Genomic DNA, 14,066 nt, shown 5'->3' on the forward strand with positions numbered 1-14,066 from the left:
CAGAGCTCAGGGCACATGGGGCCGCCTCGACACTGGGACCCCATTCCACTGCACAGCTGCAAGTGTGGACGCCCCGTTCCCCGAGCGGGAGTGCCGACCTGGCCACCAGCAAGCGCCAGCTCTGCCCCACCTTGTAGTAGCGGGCGGTGTCAGGGACAGGACCGAACTCCTGGGTGACGGCATTGCGCACGGAGTTGGCCTTGCCGTTTTCCACGTTGATGGCGCCAATGAGCAGGTTGTTGGAGATGTTGTCCAGGTGCCCACGGAACTTGAGCCAGGGACCAGCAGCCGAGATGTGGTCGGTGGTACACTTCCCTTTGACCTTGGGTGGGTGAGCAGAGAGAACAGAGGTCGGGGTGTGGGCTCTGAGTGGTGGACGGACAGGCCCTCTGGAGGTAGGCGGTGGGGACAGAAGAAGCAGGTCAGGCTCTGACACGGGTTGCAGTCTTGGCGTCACCACGCTCTGGCCAAGAGGGTTCAGGCAAGGCTGTCCCCCGCCCCTCAAGGGGCAGAGCCACGCACGGAGGACCCGTGTGATTGCTCACTCGCCCTTCAGCCCGAGGCCCCTAGGTAGGAGAGGCCCAGGTTGGGAAACCACCTGCAGATTCATGCCAGGGACAGACAAGCCCGAGGAGGTATCTGGGTTCTGCCTGGTGACTGATCAGTTTTGCCTACCATGTGGGCTTAACGGTGGCTATGTCACCGCCTGCAGACCCCGCAGTAAACAGTACAGTGCCTGTGTGGCATGGCTCCAAGGCCTCTGGCCGGTCAGCTCAGCTCCCAGGCACAGGCCCTACCCGATGCTCAACCACGGGACTAGGAATCGACGGGGCCAGAGCCTGTCCAGTCAAGCCCAGTGCACAGAGGCTTGCTGTGAGGGTCACGGTGCCCACCCTCCCTCCTAACGCTGCATTCACTGCCTACACCCGGAGGCCCGTGAGCAGCTGGCCTGGCACAGGGCAGCAGAATGGGGGACACAGATCCCCTCACTCCCCCACAGCCAAACCTCCCTTCCTGCCCCCGCCTGACTCCTGACCATGTCCTCCCCAGGGTCCGTGGGGGCTTGTGTGGTTTCCTGGGCCCTCCTGCCCATCAGGGAAGGGTGCCCTGGCAGCAGGGCTGTTCGCGCGTCCCCGAGCCGCTGACCTTGATGAGGATCTGCAGGTCCTCCAGGTCTCGGCCGTCCCACTTGTCGAAAGGCTCCAGGAGCTGCAGGCGCTGGCTGGTGGGACTCACGTCCACCTGCTGCCCACTGCTGTCCTTGGGGGGGTGCTGGTAGGTGTCCTGTCCGGGGTCGAACTCCTGTAGCAGGCGACAGGGCAGGCTGGGTGTCAAGCCCTCAGTCCCACGTGGACATGCTCCCGTGGCAGGCAAGCTCCCGGTGCGCCAAGCTCCCCGTCCCGGCGAGTGCCCCTCCTGGGCCGGAAGCATCTCAGTGGCCCTGAGCCCCAAGCCGCGGTGGGCCCGCAGGACGGGAGGCAGAGGCCGTGCCTGCTCACCGCTCGAGGAAGCTCATCTGCGTCTGGAGCCTCCAGCTTGAACTTCTTGCCGTCCTTGCCCGTCAGGAAGTCAGTCTCTGGGTTGAACTTGAGGGTGCCAGCAATGGCCAGGGCTGTGACAATCTGGAATGGAGGTGGCCAGTTTGTCATTCGCACCAAACTCCCTGCCCATCCCTTTACTTCAGCAGAAGTCTAAGGCGGAACTGAGGTGGAACCGGGAAATTCCAGATTCTCCCCTGGCAGGCAGGAGCTGCGGCAATGTCTCTGGGACCAGGGCCTGCAGAGGACTCACGCACCCACCTCTACTGCCCCCCGGGGCCTGGACTTCAGCGCCTCCTTGGGCAGGGCCAGTGCTGGACCCCGAGAGGCCCTGGCACAGAAATGCTCCCATGATGACGACATTCCTTCATGGGCATTGAAAACATGGAGGGGGCCATTTCTTCACTGAAGTATTTCTGGAATGCTCATTTAAAAAACCAAGTCATGGATTTCCCTAGTGGTTCACTAGTTAAGAATCCCCCTGCCAAAGGAGGTGACATGGGTTTGATCCCTGGTCCAAGAAGATTCCATGTGCCGTGGGGCAGCTAAGTCCATGTACCACAGTTACTGAGCCCTTGCACCCTGGAGCCCATGCTCTGCAGAAAAAGTCGCTGCGGTGAGAAACCCAACAAGCAACAAGAGTGACCCGTTTGCTGCAACTAGAGCAAAGCCTGCGTACCGCAACAAAGACCCAGCGCAGGAAAAACAAGTCACAGAAGACTGTGTGTGGACAAGCACTGAGTGCCCAGAGCATGCAGCTCTCGGACTGTTCCTCGTGACAGCACGGCCTCCCTCCTGGCTCGGGCAGTGCAGGTGCCTCCTGTGTTGTTCACGGGTCACCAACTGGACCCCGGGGCACTGAGGATCTGGCCCATGTGGCCGGGTGGAGGCAGGACTGCCTTCTGTCTCCGGTGGTGACTCTAACAAAACCTCACACTCCTGGGGCTGAGGGGAGCCAGGCAGGGCACACCCAGGGAGCTCGATGCCTGGGGTTGGCAAGGCCTGTGGCTCTTGGTTTCTGCTCTAACAACTCCTGGCCCTGTGATGCCAACCTTCCTTCAGCAGCCCTGCGGGGCCCCCACCCCCCTGACTGGCCAGGGCAGGGCCCCCAGAGGCCATCCTGGGTTAGGGCGGAGCCTCACCTCTGGGGACGTGACGAAGGCGTGGGTCTCAGGATTTGCGTCGTTGCGGCCTGTGAAGTTCCTGTTGTAGGAGGTGACGATGGTGTTCTTCTCCCCCTTCTTGATGTCCTTCCTGCCAGGTCAAAGGGGACACAGTTAGGGACATCTGGCCTTCTCAGCTGGCCTGACCTGCCGAGCTCATGGCAGAGGAGGGGGAAATGGAAAGACCTGGAAATGGTCACCTCCTCCTGGGACTCGACTCACACCCATGGAGCAGGAGGGAACCGCAGGCATCACTGAGGTTTGTTAGAAGCCACACGTTAAGACAAGAGGCCAGACCAAGGCCAGGGATCCCTGACCGGGGCTATGGCGTCCTTTCAGGAGGGTCCATCTAAGCCCCCCACCATGTGCGTTAGGATGAGGCCTCCCTGGCTTCTTCCCACTCCCCAGGCTTTGGGCAGGCAGCCACTCAGCACTGCGGGGGACTCTTCCTCTTTACCTCCAGCCCAACTTTCTAGTCCTGCCTGGAAAAGTCTTCTAATATCCTACAGCCCTGGAAGCTCCACCCCAAGGGCATCTCCCCTCAACATCCGGGGCTCTGTACCCCAGAACACAAGGGGCCATCCTACAAAACTGTGCTTCTTTGGCAGAAAACAACAAAATTCTGTAAAGCAATTATCCTTTGATTAAAAAAAAATTAATTTTAAAAAATACATTAAAAAAAAAACCCTGTGCTTCTCACCTGTCCCATTGGCCAATGCAGGGCCCGCAGGCATTGGCCAGGACGATGCCACCCACATCCCTCAGGATCTGTGCCTGCAGTGGGGACAGAGGACGGGGAGTGGTCAGGGGCAGGCTGGCGGGAACCCCAGGGCACCAGATCTGCCCTGCAGCCACGTTCCTCAGCAGAGGGGTGGGGGAGCTGGGGCGCAGCGCACGGGCACTCACATAGCCATCCCGCTCGATGGTGGCGCGGATCTGCTCCGAGCCTGGGGTGATGGTGAACTGGGATTTGCACTGGAGTCCGTGGGCCAGCGCCTGCTTGGCCACGGCTGCGGAGCGGCCCATGTCTTCATAGCTGGAGTTGGTACAGCTGCCAATCAGACCTGGTGCGTCATGGGTGGGGGATAGACCGTCAGGAGGAGAGTGACCAGAGCTCCGCCCGACTGCAAACGATCCAGATCCAGTCAAGGGTTCCCTGACCCTGCTCCCAACAGACAGAAGTTGGAAGCAACCTATCTCGCTGTCTATCCTCTCAACCCAGACACTTAAGAGAAACTGTGGCGACTGAGCACGACGCTGAACACCCTTGGCAGCGTATAACCCACTGTCTCAGAGTGAACAGAGTCTGTGTGTGGACACACACTGGACGGCCCCCACTACACTACGGACAGGGACCACTGCTGGGCAAGGACCTAGAGGCCCATTTTCTTTTATACTTTGTAGTGTTCTCTGGCTTTCTACTTGGTTTTATAATCAGGAAGAAAAGAATTCTTTTAAAGAAGTCTATCATAGTTATTCAAAAAGCCAATAAAGACTGGATGACATCACACTGTCTATAGAGAGAGATAGTCTGTCTTACCAGTTCAGTGATTTATTTTCTAATTATTAAGTTACCAAAAGACTTCTTTTTATTTACGTCAACTAGTAAGGCTGCACACACTGGGCAGCGCCTCATGCTAGGCGCCGTCGGAAGCTCTCGCCAGCCCTCAACACGTCCCCCCTCCCAGCAAGTTTAACCGTATCACCCCATTTCACAGCTGGGGAACCGAGGTACAGGGGGCGAAGCAGCAAGCCCACGGTCACCCAGCTATGAAGGGGCAGGGTCAGATTCACTCTCAGGCCACCGGGGTTCACGTGCTTCACGAAAAGATGACACCAGTGATACCGACATGCCAGTGTGTGTGTGTAAAGCACGTAAAGTCAAGTCAGGCATGGTGGTTCAAAGAGGAAATGTTCGTAAAACAAAATTTACACACATCAGTATGGGCATGTACAAAGAGCTGGTTCTGGCTGAGGGTGGAGATTGAGGGTGTTTTAAAATTCTTGTCAATAGTCTCTACACTGATACATATTTCTTTTATACCAAGAAAAAGTAATTTCTTTAAGAAGCTGTGGAGGGAAAAAAAACTATTTCAGAAAGTGCCTGAACCGTTCAGGAGGGCCCCACGGTAAGCACGGGCGATGGTCCACAGCCCTGGGCGGACCTGCTGGCTCTGGGATTGCGGGTGGGGGTACTCACCAACTCGGATGTCCAAGGGCCACCCCTCCTTCTCTGCCACACTGCCCACTTCTGCCACAGGGTGAGCCAGGTCAGGGGTAAAGGGCCCATTGATGTGCGGCTTCAGCTGAAGCAAAAGAGGTGGGGGCGGGAGTGGGGAGGAACTCAGCTTGGTGTGTGACACCTCTCTCCTTCGAGGTGGCCTGGCTTCTGCTCGCCCAATCATGGTGGGCCTGGGAGGCCAGCTCTCGTTCTACAGCTCACACCTCATCCCAGGAAGGGCCCGAACAGCGGGCACTGTCCATGCACCCGCTCCTGGAGCCCTCCAACCCCCAAGGTCATTATCTCCCGCCTGCAGATGGCAGAGCTGCCTGCCTTGCCCAAGGTCACGAGCTTGGAGACAGCAGAGGCATGGGATGAATCAAGGCTGCCGGCTCCCTCAGCCCGTTATCTCCAGTGAGTTGGTGCTTCTGGAATCTGGAGGCCAGACATTTTATACGTGATGCTACTTATCACCAACGTGAAGCACTGACTGAAGTGCCTGGCACCCAATTAGCCCTCAATAAATATCAGCAACAGTTGTTACATGAATTAGCTCATTCAGTTCCCATGACTGCCTCGGGTTTTACACATGATGAAGTGAGGCCCATAGTGACCTTAAGTAAGGTCACAAGCTTAAGTGGCAGAGTCAGAATTTGAACTTGTGCAGGTTGGCTTCAGGGCCCAAACCCTCGGCTGCTCTGTTCTGCTACTTTGGTTCCTCCAGCCCATCCTTCCTCTGGCCTTCCAAATGCTACCCTGATCTACAGGTCTCAGGGCACCAGGGTCGGGCTTGGAATCTTGGGCCCTGCCCTCTGAATTCTCACAACAAAGCAAGCTCAAGGGTAAAATCTTGGCTTCTCCGAGAGCTGAGGCAGGGGCAAACTGAATGTTTCTGAATGACCAGCTGGGGAACCAAAACTCAAGAGCCTTGCTGGGTGTGCAGCCAGGGACCTGCCCAAGCTCTCCCTGAGGCCCACCAGAAGTCTCCAGATGGCGCCTGAACAACCCCCACCCTCAGAAACTCCCTAGAACCAATGCCCTGCCTCACCTCACTGAGGTTAATTTCAATCAGTTGGTCATAATGGCAGCCAGAGTCAGGTACCAAGTGATCCTTGAATTCATCAGCAAGGTTGGCAATATCTGAAATCAACAAGGGAGGGAGACTGAAGCATGTAAGACAGAAATTGGTCACAAGACTCCATCCATCCATCCATCCATCCATCCCTCAGAACCAGTTACCCAGCATCTGCCACACACACCGGGCCCTGGGCACTGACTGGGCAAACAAAGGAACAAAACAACAGCAGAGGACACAGTCCCTGCCCTCGAGGAATTCACAGTCTAGTGAAGGCGCTCTCAGTGAGCCAGAAGTTACAACATAACACGAGAGAGGCACAGGAACGTGGGGACACTGAGGACGGGCACTGACTTGGGGTTCAGAGTCAGGGAGAGGAGAAGCACTGAATTTTAGAGGAGAAGTTACTTGATATCTAAAGGAAGAGTCTTCCAGGTAGGATTCTGTGTACAGAGAGCTTGGAAACAAAGTGACAAGCTCTCCCCAGGTCCCCCAGCCTCTGGCTCCACCAGTCGCCTCCCTTCAGAAGACCCAACAAGCTCTCCCCAGGCCCCATTTCCAACTCTGGGTTTCAAAGAAGCTAAGCTCAGGGAAGTTGTTGGGGGAGGCTGAGAAAGTGGTTCTTGCACCAAATGATTTTCCTCCTTCCCTGCTAGAGTAGGAATTACAAACAGAAGCAAATACATGTCATTTACAGAGCTTCCCATAGAGGGCGTCAGGGACCAGACCAAGAAGAACCGAATTCAGACGCCGTTTGCGGGGGAAACTAAATCCCAAGGATGCTCGTTCAGGGGAACTAAATCCCTGAGCCATGATGTTTCACGCTGAGAGGCCAGAGCCTCTGAGAAGCTGATGAGAGCTACAAAAGCCCACTCAGGAGCAGTCACACACATAAGCTCTCACAGACTTCCAGGGGCTTCTCAGAGCCCTGAAGTCAGTTCAGAGACGCGGGCATTAGAACCCCCACCGGCTCACCTGCCCGGCCTGTCTTGCTCAGGTATTTCTTCATCCTGTGGTTGTAAGGGAACACCGAAGTGGTGGCCCCGATTTCTGCACCCATGTTGCAGATGGTCGCCATGCCTGTAGAGAGAGAGCCCACAGGGCCGGCTGAGCAGCTGGGCAAGGCCCCCGCACCTGCTAGAGCTGCACACATATCTTTGCGCCAGGGAGCTGGCATCACTTCTTCCCTCGCTCTCACTGCCCTTGTGGTTCAGGATTAAAAGGAGGGCCAGGAAAGAGAGGCCATGGGGCCGGAGCCCAGTGTCCCGGCTGTCAGGGTGGCTGCTGGATACGGGGAGAAGAACACAAGATTCTAGCCCTACGAGCAGAGCTCCAATTCCGGGCCTGGCTGCCTGCTCAGCAGACTAGATGGCCACCATGTGATGAGAGCTGACCTGGCCAGACCGCCCAGCTGTTGCTGTGTCCATTTGCAGGTGAGGGAACCGACTCAGAGAGGTCCACGGTCATGCCATAAAGCAAATGCCAGCAAAGGCCTTCGGGACTGGGTCTGTCTGCCTGCTTGACGGGCAGGCCCACGTGCTTTCAGCCACACCACGGTGGAAATGTTTCTGGGCCTGGGGTTTTCCAGCTATAATACTGGAATGACGTCTACGGCCTGGACCACAGAGACGCCCACGGAACTGGGGAGGTTACAGACGTCCTGACTGCAACCAGCACTCCAGCCCCATGGTGTTGCTGGGACATGGGTCTGTGCTTGTTGCCAACTTCCTAACAGAACGTCCATCAGCAGTAAGGGCTACTTACAGGAGTGAGCCCTGCAGCACTGGAGGGATACAAGCGCCGGCTGAACTCCAGTTCTGTGGGGGTGCTGTGGAACTGAGGCAGGCAGGGAAGTCTGAACTGAACCATCTCTAAGGCTCATTCCAACTCTACTTGGATTTCTGAGGGCCCAGGCATTGAGGCCAGATCACCAGGAGTGATGAATAGGGAGGGGGCTGGCTCCCACCTGGTCTTAGAGACTAAGAGGTGATGGGCTCTAACCCAAAAGAAGAGAGTGAGGCTCTGACTCCAGGCAAGGGAGAGTGTGAGAATGGGGCTGCTCTGTGTCCCCGCCCACCACCTCCACCTTCTGTGGATTCTTCTGGATCAGTCAAGGCAGTCCATGGCCATGGCCACACTGGCTCAGCCCCTAACTCTGTGTGGCCACAGGGAAGGGACCCGCCATCCTCGAAGGGCCCCAGCGTCCCATTAAATGAAGGGCCTGGATTAGACAACCTCCCCTCTACCTCTAAGAGCCCATTGCAAGTTCCCAAACTGACTGGCCAGAGCCTCATGGGCAGGCCAGCCACTGCGTCTACAGCTCAGCCACAGGCCCATGGGCCCGCAAAGGCTGGGAGCACGCCCGCGGCCGCCGTCCTCACCGGTGCAGGAGATGGAGTCTACTCCAGGCCCGTGGTACTCCACGATGGCGCCTGTGCCACCTTTCACTGTGAGGATACCCGCCACCTTCAGGATCACATCTTTAGGTGAGGTCCAGCCAGAGAGGGAGCCTGTCAGCTTCACGCCAATCACCTGAGTAGGTGGGGCAAGAAAGCAGGCACAGGCCCTTGTGTCACACGCCACGTTCGAACCAGGAATCCACCTGCTGGAATTCTCACTCGGGCTTATTTCTCCCTGCCTCCTTCCCAGAGAGAGCTGAGCCTGACCTATGCTCTCAGCTCTTGGGGGTCCCACATCTCCTACTCGCCCCACCAACCACCCCTCTGCTGCCACCCCAACACAAGCCCCTCCCCACTTCTCACCTTGGGGCACTTCAACTCCCAGGGGATCCCAGCCATGACGTCCACGGCATCAGCACCCCCGACTCCAATGCAGATGCCTCCCAGGCCACCGCCATTAGGGGTGTGGGAATCAGTGCCAATCAGAAGAACCCCAGGGTATGCATAGTTTTCCAGAATGATCTGAAAAAGAATCCAAGGTCTTCTGTTTAAAAGCCCTTAGCAGAGAAAGGAGCTTAGCGCTCCAGTGGGGTCTGCAAGACTGCCCCCTGCCAACACTGGGCCACTGAGTTAGTCCTAGGCACGCCTCCTGCATGGGGCCTCTCCAGTGTAGCCTAGATGAGCCAGCAACCTGGGAGACTGGTAGCTTGGGCTCAGGAACAGCTCTGGAAGTTCCTGATTTTATGACTTGGACTAGTAACGGCCTCCCTGGACCTCAGTTTTCTCATCTGTTAGCACAGTATTAAGAATGGCTGCACCATCCCGACCCCAGGATGGTGGTGAGAACCAGATGACCTGGGATACAAGAGTGTGTCCTGAGACAAGCCCGGGGACAATGCTGACTGATCAAAGGTGCTTCCGATAACACTCTCTGCCTCACGTGGTGGATGTGTCGAGTGTGCTTATCTGGCTTCTCCAGAGAGCGGACAATCTTCCATGGCCTGGCTCCAGCACAGGGGAGGGAGGAGGTGGCAGTGAGCATTTCCCCCCAAGATACCTGATGCAGCCACAGGGGCAGCAATCCCAGAGCAGCCCCACCCACCACCTGAGGTGCTGGACACACTGAGGCTGCGGGGTTGCCCAAGGAGAGCTGCGGCCAAAGGGAACCATGTTTGGGCCTCAGTTCTGGCCCCACCACCCTGCTGTGGGCCCCAGGCAATGCACTTCTCTCCAAGCCTCTGCTTCCCATCTGTAGAGCAGCTGACAGTAGTGCAGTCCTCACTGGGTCACCGTGAGGATGTGATGGGAGCATGTCCCTCAAGCTGTAATCGGAGAAGGCGATGGCACCCCACTCCAGTACTCTTGCCTGGAAAATCCCATGGACAGAGGAGCCTGGTGGGCTGCAGTCCATGGGGTCGCAAAGAGTCGGAGACGACTCAGCGACTTCACTTTCACTTTTATGCATTGGAGAAGGAAATGGCAACCCACTCCAGTGTTCTTGCCTGGAGAATCCTAGGGATGGCGGAGCCTGGTGGGCTGCTGTCTATGGGGTCACACTGAGTTGGACACAGCTGAAGCGACTTAGCAGCAGCAGCAGCAAGCTGCAATAATGCCTGGGAGAGGCAGTCTTATTTTGCAGCCAAAAGCCTTCACCTGAGGTCCTGTGGCTCACCGTCATATGGACTTGTGTCTCAAAACACACATATTATGGATGTCGGGGACACTAAGTGAGATCAGAGCGGTGAAAGGCTCTTATGAATTGTCAAGACCAACTGAAAGGTGGGCAGGTTCCCTGGAATTTTACAGAAATCCCAGGGCCTCTGCCTCGGGCGAGGCATTTGCTCAGCAGACTGAGCAAGGTTTGAGGGGTCTCGCCTCTTGGGAATGCGGGAAGTTAGAAGACCTGGTTCCTTCCCCAGAAATGAGCCAGCTGGCTGGGAGAAGAGGCCAACAAGGAGGGAATCCCTAACAAAATCAACTGTTGCAGAGAACACTGTTTACCTGTTTCACTTCTCCAGTCCTCCTATCCTCAGCCAATACAAAGATTTAAAACTAGTTAGTTAATTTCCAAAACTCAAGGTTGTAAAAGCCTGCTCCATGAAGACCAGACACACAGAATTCATTATGACCACACAGTGTAGACTGTGAACATGGTCCACATCCAGAAAGGAGTGGTCGGCGCAGACCGGAGGACTGCAGAAAGCATCACAAAGAAGCTGGTTGTGACAGCGACCTCAGCGGTCAGCTGCATTCGGTTAGGCAGGTGGGGGTGTGGTGGGCAAGAAGTGTATTTTTAGGCTGGACTAACACTGAGAACATAAAACTGGAAATGCAGCATCTATCTGCAGGAGCCACACGCACTGAGGACCTATTCTGCACTGACCTGGCCGCGGGCCCAGAGCTGAGTGGAGTAAACAAGCCACAGGCCCGGTCCCCACAGGGCACGCGGCACACTCTGTGGTCGTAAAGCGAAGGGTCCCACAGGGTCACAGAGACCCCCAGTGCTGGGCACCGGAGGGCCAGGGCTGCACAGGGGGAACCAGGAAGCAGCACGGTGGAGGAGGGATCAGCCAGGGCATTCGAGGCAGAGGGAAAGGACTAAGGTTTGTTGTGGACATGGCGGATTGAAGCTGCCTAACATGGGGGAGGGGGGGAAGAAGAGGAAAGCTGTACAGAGATCGCACAGTCCCTAGGAACTTTCTTTTTAAAAACCTAGGCCCAAAAGCTCCCAAAAAGGCCTGGGCATCTGCACTCGGGGAATGCGGGACGCTTGGATTGGGGTCCCCTTGACAAAAAGCCAAGTTTGGGTCCACCAGACTCCCTTACCCTGCCGCTGAGAGAGGCCTTCTGGCCCCTGCAGACCAATGTGACCTGCCATTCGCGGGGAGCCCCTTCCTGGCAAGGGAGAGGGTTTGAAAGGGCAGAGCGGTGATCTGTGGGCTCTGGTTTCTGAGTGGGGCGGTGTGGGAGCCCAGGCAGGGTTGGGTTACAGCCTGACTCAGCGCATCTGGAAGTGAGGCCTAGGCTGGAGGTGGGGAGAAGGGTCACCTTGGGAAGGTACAAAGAGGCAGGTTTCACACACAGGATGGAGGGCAGATGAACACACACCAGCGCACACCCCGCACGCCATTCAGCAGTCCTGAACAGACACCTCTGATGAAAGCTAATCAACTATCTCTCCAGAAACACACACTCACACTCACACACACACACGATATTCTCCTATCAAGAGAATATTCACTCCTGGGGAGACCCAGAAGAGCTCCTGGCTGATGAGGCCACATGACCTGTGGTACCTCCCCCTCCAGAACTCCAGCAAGCGGCCACAGACTCTGAGGGGCACCCCCTGCACTGAGAGGGGATGAGCCCCTGGTGTGATAGGAGACCACAGAGCAGGCAGAGCACGGGCCCCAGGGCCAGGCTGCCCGGATGTTCGCAGGAGCCTGACTCCACAATCGGTGAGCCGGATGTCCCTGGGCAAGGAGATTAAATCTCCATTCCTCAGCTTCCTCATCTGTAAGGTGCGGACAATACAACCACCAGACTCACCGGGTCACGGCGAGCACTGCGTAAGTTACTATCTGCAGAGTGCCTTTCTCATCAAGTATTAGCAATCCACCCAAGGTACGACGCTTGTGGAGAAAAGCAAAACAAAAAACACTGCGATACGTACGAACGTTCAGAAGACGGTACAACACAAAACACGCCAATGTGAAAATGCTGGTCAGAAGGGACTGCTTTAAATTCCCACATGGACAGTGAGGATGTGTAACTTGACACAGAGAAAATTAATTTTAAAATGAAAGTGGAGTCTAAGGGTTGATGAAAACATCATCCAATTGCCCACTGAGGCCCCTACTCGTACAGACCCGGAGGTGCTGCCCAGGTCCAAAGGGCAGCGTGCTCCTCTGCCCACCCCCAAAGGCTGGCCAGGCCCTGCTTTACCTGGTGAATGATTCCAGAGCCAGGCCTCCAGAAGCCCACGCCGTACTTGGCACCTGCAGTGGCCAGGAAATTATACACTTCCTGGTTTATGTCCTATTGAGAGAAATCAATAACCAGGGCATTAGAAACAGTTTGCTCATGCCTCCCTCCCTCCACCTCCTCTCCCCTGTGACTGAAATGCTGGCACTGGAAAGGCAGGCCCTCTCCTGGAGGCCTTCTACAAATAATTCCCAAAGGGTTTGGATGCCGGCCCACAAGTCTCGGCCGGCAGGCCCAGGAGAAAGACCAGGAAACAGAGACGGAGCCCAGTTCTGTGACACATGGCCAGGGAGTAGGTCCAGAACAAATCCCTTCCCCGCCCTGGGTCTCCGCTTCCTTATTTGCAGAAGGGTCCTTCCGGCACTCAGGTCCCTGGTCAAGGCCAGCAGTGAGGGGGCAGCAAGACACCACAGGACTAAGTGGGACACAGTGGGGGGAGGGGAACTGCCAGAGGGAAGCAGTGGGACGGAGTGGACCACCCGGTCCCACCACGCCTCATGTTGGGTGTTGTTTCTCCTTTGGAGCCTCGGATGCCTTGTCTGTAATCCTGGCTAATGTTTACTGAATGCCCACTATGGAAATGGTACCACGCCAAAACAAACCCCATTTTACAGACGCAAAAACAGAAACTCAGAGGTCTTGCTCAAGACCCTACTTAAACAGACAAGTCAGAGTTTGAAACCAGGCCTGTCCAGCCAGAGCCCGTCACTACATTGTAATAGGAACAAAGCTACTGCCCTCACAGAAGCTACATCTCAGAACACCTAGACCACTGTCTAACGTGTGGTAGGTGCTCAACACTTGGTAATATGTTTCATGGGCCCCAAATGAAAGACTGTCAGATGGACCATGTTCTCAACTGTAGGTTTCAGCCAAACAGACAGCAGGACGGTAACCAGTACGCCTGTAATTCAAAGGCAACTTCCTCAGGGGGAAGGGAAGGCTACCCCAGCCGAAGGACATGAGGCCAACGTTTAACTGGACAACCAAGCATGTCCCTGGACAGGTGAGACCTCAGGGACAAAAGGGATGGGACCACAGGCAGAGGAGGGACTCACTGTGGGCTCCACTGGGCCCTCCAAGAAACACCCTCAAAGCATGCAGTCCCCTTCATTTAAACTCCAGACCAACTGGACTTTCCCAGTGGTCCAGCGTGGCTAGCACTCCACACTCCCGATGCAGGGGGCCTGGGTTCGACCCCTGGTCAGGGAATTAGATCCCACATACTGCATATAAGATCTGGTGCAGCCAAATAAATAAAGATTAGAAGTAATAACAATAAAAATAAACTGCAGACCAACCACACATCCTTCTGAGGGCACGTGTGGCTCCCCTAAGTGAAAGAGTGGCAGACAAAGAGCTTGGGTCCCCACAGCAGTCTCTTTCTGATTAATAATTAATCCGTTGGTCTCCTCATTTACAAATCAGTCACTGATATAACTGGTACCGAGGGCAGGAGCGGGTGGCTGTGGCTGCAGCTGCTCCTGTGTCCATGCGGGTGGCGGGGTGGGGGGCGGGGGAGACAGCCAGGTGGGCATGGAGCGTTCTGCTGTCTGCACCTGACTCAGCCTAGATGCCTCTCTGCTGGTCTCTGTGACCCTGGACACAGAGACCTGCCTCCCTGAGCTCCAACCAGAGGGGGCCTTTACAAACACATGGAAATCCGACCACTCTCCTGCCCGGAGG

At 56.1% G+C, this 14,066-nt stretch overlaps 1 protein-coding gene across 1 annotated transcript in view; it reads right to left on the reverse strand.

Annotated features, from left to right (window-relative positions):
- Positions 1–14,066, reverse strand: part of ACO2 (aconitase 2) — a 49,092-nt gene that overhangs the window by 2,008 nt on the left and 33,018 nt on the right. The window contains exons 4-15 of the mRNA XM_027540666.1: positions 12,342–12,434; positions 8,760–8,918; positions 8,379–8,529; positions 6,973–7,077; positions 5,971–6,062; positions 4,902–5,007; positions 3,608–3,765; positions 3,402–3,475; positions 2,681–2,792; positions 1,500–1,622; positions 1,147–1,302; positions 131–322 (exon numbers count right to left, since the gene is read on the reverse strand). Of these exons, the coding sequence (XP_027396467.1) occupies positions 131–322; positions 1,147–1,302; positions 1,500–1,622; positions 2,681–2,792; positions 3,402–3,475; positions 3,608–3,765; positions 4,902–5,007; positions 5,971–6,062; positions 6,973–7,077; positions 8,379–8,529; positions 8,760–8,918; positions 12,342–12,434 (1,521 nt within the window). The remainder of the gene's footprint in view (positions 1–130; positions 323–1,146; positions 1,303–1,499; positions 1,623–2,680; positions 2,793–3,401; positions 3,476–3,607; positions 3,766–4,901; positions 5,008–5,970; positions 6,063–6,972; positions 7,078–8,378; positions 8,530–8,759; positions 8,919–12,341; positions 12,435–14,066) is intronic.

Source organism: Bos indicus x Bos taurus, chromosome 5, assembly GCF_003369695.1.
Source record: "Bos indicus x Bos taurus breed Angus x Brahman F1 hybrid chromosome 5, Bos_hybrid_MaternalHap_v2.0, whole genome shotgun sequence".
In the NCBI taxonomy this organism is placed as follows: domain Eukaryota; kingdom Metazoa; phylum Chordata; class Mammalia; order Artiodactyla; family Bovidae; genus Bos; species Bos indicus x Bos taurus.